The sequence below is a fragment of the Symphodus melops genome (genome assembly GCF_947650265.1).
Source record: "Symphodus melops genome assembly, chromosome: 1".
NCBI lineage: Eukaryota > Metazoa > Chordata > Actinopteri > Labriformes > Labridae > Symphodus > Symphodus melops.
This window is the reverse complement of record NC_136691.1, coordinates 14,899,983-14,907,923: the sequence shown is the minus strand read 5'-3', so window position 1 is coordinate 14,907,923 and position 7,941 is coordinate 14,899,983. Positions and strand designations below refer to the sequence as shown.

Sequence of the window (7,941 nt, the reverse complement as noted above, 5' to 3'; positions counted from 1 at the left end):
GTCGTGCTGTCGGGCGATGACGTCACGCGTTTACCATGGCGGTAGAGCTCCAGTAGCCAATGCGCGAGCTCCTTCAGGAGGACTTTACCGGACACTTTTTTCAACATGGTGTCAATGGCCTCAAAAGTAACCTTAAACACACTCATTTTATAATAACTTTTTTCCATTAAATAAGCAGAGCATCTTGTTTGTTGATAAAAGCCCCAATAAACTATTTAAAGGGCATACAGGATTAATTACAGTTTATGATATGTGTCCTCTGTAACTTGGACTCTCCAAAGTGACTTTTCTCCAAAATGGCGGTGGACAGTCTATGGGTGGGACGTGGACGTGCGGTTGGAACAACTTAAACAAAATTAAACACTATTGCTTTACAATTGAGTTATTGGCTCAATGTGAAGTGACGCTATTGTTTATTCACTAATAGCAGACCTCTGCAATCATGTGCTGCTCTAGAAACACCTTCTGATAGTTTGTAGCTGTTTTAGGTGGCAGTCGATAGCTATTAAAATAGCCGAGTAATACCAACCTATATTTACACTCCCCAAAAAAAGGTATCTTCGAGGATTTCGCCATCTATACATAAAAGCTATCACTTTCTTTGAACCTATGGCGCAACCCAACTTTAGCAACAGTTTCTCTTTTTGGTCCCTGTCGAGAACTATCATGTGCACTAAAGGTGTTTATCATCTGATCTGTGACATTTATTTATTTTTTAATCTGGGAGTTCCTCCATGGATCCGAACAAAAACTAATAAAGGACCAGCAAACCAAACCACCATGTAGCCTAACTGACTTTGTGAGTAACAAGAAAATACGAAAGTAAAATGTAAACGTGATGAGGGGAGTGGCTTTAGCCATGACGGATCTTATGACATTCTATAATTGGAATAAATGGCCTAAATAAAAAATATATGGCAATTATGCAGCACATCTGTGAACAAAGCCATTTTCACATTACAAACTTATACAATTAAAATTTCGCTGGATAAATGGGAACGTTGAGGCATTTTTGTTCTTCCTGCTTGGGTAATAAACATTAAATAAAACAGCACAGCTAACAAAAGGATTTCTCCATAAATATTTCAAAAGGCTATATTATAGGTTAATAACTCACCATACATGGGGAGAGAGGTAAAATAAATGTTTTAAACAAAAAGGGCGGAGTCTTAGGATTTTGAGGAAGTGAGAAACGCTCATGACTCATGAGCCTACATGTCTTTTGTTCTCCACGTGGAGCTCTCGTGGCGGTAGACTGCAACTCGTCCCTGCTGGGGAGCATCTCTCACTCACTTCATCAAAATCTTTACATTGATTAACTCTTGAAAACATGGAACACGATTCAAACACATGTTAATAATTAATAAAGGGGGATATTCTAAAAATCGACAGGCTGCCGCCATACTTTCCCCTCATATTAATATACATCATGCAATCATTCTGCACAAAGCAACACTTGGCAGTGACTTCACATTTCCTTCAGGATTACGTTGTATTGAAATCCGTAGGCATTTTGTTAAAAAAAAGAAAGAAATATTGTCAGACCAAAAATATTTATTATATTAGCTTCAATATTTTTATAGTGTATCCTAAATTATGGTTTTATAATGAGATGATGTGTTTTATTCCAGGTATTAAAAAACCCAGCAGAGTAAGTAAACACAGACAAATAGCTACAACTCCAGACAGGTTGCTTTAATGAGAGTCTCTATGTCTATTGATTAATTGATATGGTATTATTTTTTACTTTTTGTCTCTTGTTTTTCAAATACCCCCTCTGGGTTGTTGTTACATTAAGCTGTTGCTTTCCATATGCTATGTGAGAGTGCATTAAAAAAAACAAAAAACCTCATTTAGATATTTGCAAACTGCTTTGAAACTTGCAAAGGATAGATGAATAAAAAAAAATTGTGACATCACCTTTGTAAAATCAGCAGTGGCAGCGCAGATAAAGAATAATGCTCAGGCTTTGAACTGCTGTTTCAAGTCCTGCATGTTACAGCTGTCAAAAGAAGGTTGAAATTACCATGTGCAGGCATAATATTGAGTCAATCATCACAATTTTCAAATATGATCAGGGAATGTTTTTTTTTTCAATTTTTTTCAATTAAGATCATGGACATGATGTGTAATTTGAAAGTCGTTTATATTTTGCAAGGTAAAATTCAAGGTACAAATTAAGATGTCAAAACATAATAACACAGGTCTTCACAGTTCTGAGATAGTCTTTTTTCTGTCACGTTTTGTCATATTTGAGATCCAAACTGCACAGTTCTTTTAATAAATAAATCTGAATGAGGAATTTGGATTGCAACTTTTCATTAAGGAGTCAGTAGGCCCTGAGTATAGACTGTGTTACAGCATGGTACACGGCAACTGGGCCGAGTGTGAGTGCATCCTTATAGTGATGTTTTGAGAGCCTAATGTGGACATTACAACAACTAAGCTCTGTCTTTATCTGCAAAAGTGGGTTTGTAATAATGTTGATAATAAGGTTAAAATTTCTATTTAAAAAGGTCAGCTTTTTTCCAAACTAAAGTTCAAATATAATGTTGGAGATCAAGTTTGAAATGTTAAGAGAATTCAGTTGAAATTCATATTCTCGACATTTTGACTTTTGTCAAGACATTTAAACTTTTTTGACGAAGTTCCTAATAAAAAAAAGAACTTCCTCCTCTCGTCATTTATTTCTCATGCACAGCCCTCATCCTCTTAAGTAGGTTTGTATACTTGTGTCGTTATGGTTATACAGCTGTTATGTGAGGGATTGCGTTTAAAAAATAAGGCTATTTTTGAGTTTAGTGTTATCAGAGAAAAACAGACATGTTATGTCTTTGGTGTTTATTTGGGGTCAAACTGCTTTGCATAAGATTTGCCTGCCCTAATTGCTAGACTGTAAGTGAGAAGAATCTCCAGGAGAAATATACATTTCTTGGGTCTGAAAAATAACACTTGCCAGCGCTTTACCAAATCAAATTGTATGCAAACAAAACAATTTTACATTCGATGTATCGGAGGGTCTAAAATTCTGAAGAAAAATTTTTGTAATTTTTATAATATGTGATCACTGTTCAAAAGATATCAAAACCTCAAACATACCATCATTGACAGTTTATCACATAAAGGAGCAGTTTCATTGGCAAACTATGTCTCGTGTTTATTGCTTACCGGTTTTTAATCTCAAATCACAATATTTTATTAACAAGCCTGCACTAAAGAAACATGTAGATTACTTCTTTGTTAAGTGCTTGAGATTGAAGAGGTTATTCCCTATCCCATACACGTAGGGACTGATGGATGAATAGGAAGTGGAGATGAAGAACTCCATTTCAGCCCAAGAAGAAAACTCAACTGGATCCAAAGTCAGATGGAAGATCAGATAAAGAGTCCAGTCGACCTGAAACAGTCCCATAGCTGCCAGCACGGCGATGGTGCTTCTCTGGAGCTTCAGATGTGTACTCTTCCTGCTGAAATGACTCGACCCGCTCACACTCTCCACCAGCTGCACCATCCTCCTTTGTTTCAGCAGCACCATAATGATGAGAATGCCTGTTACTGTCACAATGATGAGAGGCAGCAGGTTGCATGTAAGGAGGAACTGATATTTGAAGAATTGGTTGAGAGCGGGACAATCCATTTGATTGCATTGAAAGAAGTCTGGAGGGCAGACGCTGCTGTTTCTTGTGATGTTTTCTGCACGACTATGAGGGCTGATGACAAAAACGGGAACGCTCAGTAAGAAGGAGAGCATCACACAAACCCAGCTGACCATCCGGGCTGACCTGATGTTGTCCAGGAAAATTGAAAGATTGACTCGTTTGTTTGCGTCTCTTAACTTCTGGTAGCGGAAGATGCTGATGAGGACAGTGAAGAGGATGCTGGAAATTTCCCCAAACACAGTCAGGAACTTTAGCAAATGACACAATAACGTACCAGTGGCTGTTGTGGTGGTGGAAGTCCGGTGGATGATTATATTGTAGATGTTCACAATGACAATTTCCTCCAAGTTGGCAACAGCAAGTCCTAAGAGAAACAACTCGAAGGATTTCACTCGAGACAGCTGGGTCTGAAAGATGGAGACAATGAGAAATACATTACCCAGAAATCCAAGGCAGGATATGAAGATTGTGATTCTTAGGAGGTTGGCAGAAATACTGAGCATCCTATAAAGTAAGATGACACAAAGTTTCTGACGAGCAGGCAAAGATATGTCTGTCCAACTTGGAGCCAAGTCGTCTGATGTTGCATGACTGACCGGAATCTTTCTGTTATCAAATCCTCAAAGGTGGCAGGAATCTCGACTGCTGATTGGCTTTGCTCATTACAGAGAAAAGAAAAACAAGAGGGAATCATTAAAGTTTTACCTTTGAGCTTTACAAAGATTCATCTTGAGACCGACATGTGACTGATTGAAAGCACTGCTAGAGCTCATTTAGGTTCACCACTTGACTTTTGGCAAGCTGTATTTCTACTTTCAATTATTAACACAAAACTACTGAACATCTTTCCTTGTATTTACCATTACCCATTTAGGAAGCAATTAGTTAAAGTAATATTTCTCCTCCTATCAATGAAGGCTCTCACACATTTTAGGCTCACTGTCCAAAATGTTCCTCTTTATACTTCTAAATACAGAGAAAGCAAACCATTACTCTTTTCTTGCCAGAGTGTTGACCTTGAGAGACTCAGCAGTGGTTTCTACATTTAACCACAATAGAGGAAACCTCATAGGCCATTTTACAGTCTTTATTTTGAGAATCTTTATCATTCAAAGAAGAAATATTTTCTGCAACATAGGCTCTATAACTTCTATAAGGTTCACAGAGTCAGCCATCTATCTAAACATGGCATACTCGCAGAAAACTTCCTGTTTTCAGGGAAAATTAGTACACAAAATAGTAATTAGTACATGCATCTGAGACTGGGTTCTTATGGTGTTTGTTGCTAATGTTGACAATAAACTGAAAAACACATTGTTAACTATTGAGTTATCATAAGAAATATATGTTTGAGAGGCTGCATGTGTGTGTGTGTGTTCGTGGTGGACAAACAGAGGAATACATAATGGGACAGGGGGATTCTGGACTGTGTTGTTCAATAGGACCAGTTCATGTCCCTGCTTGCCTCTTTTCCAATTTTACTGCACCATCTAGTTAACACGAGTTCTCTTCAACGAAGCCCTGCATCCTGATTCAGCTTAATTGTGAATCCCACTGTGTGTTTGTGTGTGTGTGTGTGTGTGTGTTCGTGTGTAATTAAAGATAAGCCTACTCTGGCAGTAAATGGGTAAACTAAGGGTTGCATAATGTGCCTGGACAGCTTAGGAAGTTGTAGTCCCTTTTCTCCGTCCAATCATCCCCAATCAAAGAGCCGAATCAATGACTTTTCCCAGTTTCTTTATTGTTTCATTTAAATAAGGTCCAATGGAGTTTTTCATTGCAACTCCAGCTCAATAACATTTATTTTTTGAGTCTAATACAAAGACACATAGGGATTTCCACCAGGCACAGTGTGTTGTCTTGCTTATTTTGTATTCAAACTGAATGGACTGAGTTTTATGGAAAACTCCAACTACATTCTACACTTATTGTCCGAAACTATCTTGACCTCTACTGCAGGTTTTTATTGCAAGATAAAAAATATTGTAGGCATTAGCATGGAAACACATGCATTTGAAATTATCCTTAGGAAGAGCAACTCAACAGCAACAAAACATGGTCTTGGCTCATGCTTTCTGACCTGAGTATCCTGGTCCGCTTTGACAGGCGGGCTACATCAATCTTGTGTGCACCTTTTATCTCCTGTTGAAAGTCTCAGAAATGTCATGCAACATTGATACAGTGGGTGTATGAGAGGTGTGAACCAACCAGCAGCTACATGTGGATTATTTAAATCCTGCTGCACAAGGATCCTGCAGAGCTGTGCAGTTACGTTATATATGTATACACAGCATGTTATTCAAGATATTAGCACATATTTTTGAACACTCCTCTTTTAACAGTTCTTAACGCACCCTGCAGCAGCGATCTAATAGGATTGTAAAACACCTTCAAACTGACTTACTTACAAACTTACGACTGGAAATCACTTATTAAGTTGATTTTGTGCATGAATTATCAGAGTCTGTCTGGATTTATAGTTTTTATAACTTGGGAGTTCGACATGTACTGATTGTATCAATGGAGGCTCTTTTTAAAGAAAACAGACAGTATTTAATACTAAAGCACACACTTGACGCTAAGCATCCATAAAATTGACTCTCTTTTTTATACAGAGACTGAAACATGTCACAATCAGATAAGGACAGTAGTAAATAATAAAATCAGTGATTTTTTTATTTTGCCTAATGTCATTAATGAACCATACTGTATATGCTTTTCCTGATAAGATAAATCAAAATGGGATATGAGGGTTTTTTTCTTATTTTTTCTTCTCTTAACTAAGCTTGAAGACCTTGAACGTGCTTTTTACAATTTAAACGTGAAAACATGGCTACTTGTAATTCTTAAGTCCAATCTAAGCATGCTGTGGCACCTTAGGTAATAAGCGTCATGTCATTTAAATAATAGTAAGCAGCAATCAGACACAAATAGCCCATCAATCTGCCATGGCAGTAGTTTAACAGTTATATTGCTTGATGGAATAGTTATATTTAAAACTATCTTGTCCATGGTTATGTATCTAATAGTTTGGTATATGGTTTTAAACAACCTTGTTGGTATATGCTCCATGAATCTAACTGAAATACAAGATAATAACACAAAGACAATTCTCAGAGACGTAACCTGTTGGCATTTATCATATTACAAATGTTGACTACAACTAAGTACTAAGTGAGACGAGGACAAAGAGGTGGTGTTGAGGTGTGCCGAGTTGTTTTGATAATCATCAGGTTCAAGGTCATTAAAGTGGGCTTTAGTTAAAAAGCATAATTAAATACAAATTTAGAATAAGCTTAAGTGTATATTTTACCCATTGTTTTAAAGGTGTACAAACAAAAATAGTTACATTTTAAATAAAATCATACTCTTATGTAAAATGAGAATCAAATGAATGTGTAAGAGGACGTTTGCACCTCAACAACATTGTAGGTGTCTGCTGCCCACACCTGAAACTAGACTCTTCTCCTCTGTCGCTCACCGGTGGTGGAAGGAACTAGCCAACTCCATTTAATCTGCAGAGTCCATTTGTACCTTTAAGAAAAAGCTAAAGAACCAGCTCATTCATGAACATTTGAGCAATAAAATAATATTGACGATAATGATAGTTTTGTTAGATAATGACAATATATTGCACAACTGAGGAACTGCAGTTTGTTAGACTTCATGTTTTGGCATCAGAGTTTATCACAAGCCATGTGTCAAATAATTTGTTATTTTCTACACTTTCCCTTTACGTTTACACTGAATGTTTATGTTGCAGAAAATGTGATGTTTAGCAAGCACAACTTCTGAGGCCCACCAAAAAGCCAATGTCAATTTCCTGTCTATGTGAATAGCAAGCCTACTTGAATCCTGTCTCATGCTTTGGGGATCATACAGGTTAATGGCTATGAAAATTACACCATTGTCTTCAATTAATGTGAAACTTAACTTGGGCTCAACTCTGGCCATGTGGCCCCTGAAAGCCCATTGGAAGATGTTTCCCTGGCCTCAATCTGACTGTGAGTCCTGTGTGTTTATAGCCAGGTGCTTCCACACCCTCCGGAAAGTTACCGGAGACAAAAAAAGGCACCTTTCGCCAGCAGCTCAGCTTGGATATACTTAGACTACCCCTTTAAAACCCTCATGCTACCATAACATGCTTCATCGCAGACGTCGGGTGAGGATTTTATTTCTGTTGTTGTGTTATTTTTTATACAGTGCGAAGCCTAATCTTAAGACTGGACAGACTTAAATGTGAAGGACTTGTCCACTTTGTACGGCACAGAGAGGGGGGGGG

At 37.6% G+C, this 7,941-nt stretch overlaps 1 protein-coding gene across 1 annotated transcript; it reads right to left on the bottom strand.

Annotated features, from left to right (window-relative positions):
- Positions 1 to 3,229: 3,229 nt before the first annotated feature.
- Positions 3,230 to 4,162, bottom strand: ora6 (olfactory receptor class A related 6; the record flags this gene model as incomplete). The annotated part of the gene is made up of 1 exon (XM_079363462.1): positions 3,230 to 4,162. The coding sequence occupies one exon, from the start codon at positions 4,160 to 4,162 to the stop codon at positions 3,230 to 3,232; it is 933 nt and encodes a 310-aa protein (XP_079219588.1).
- Positions 4,163 to 7,941: the final 3,779 nt, after the last annotated feature.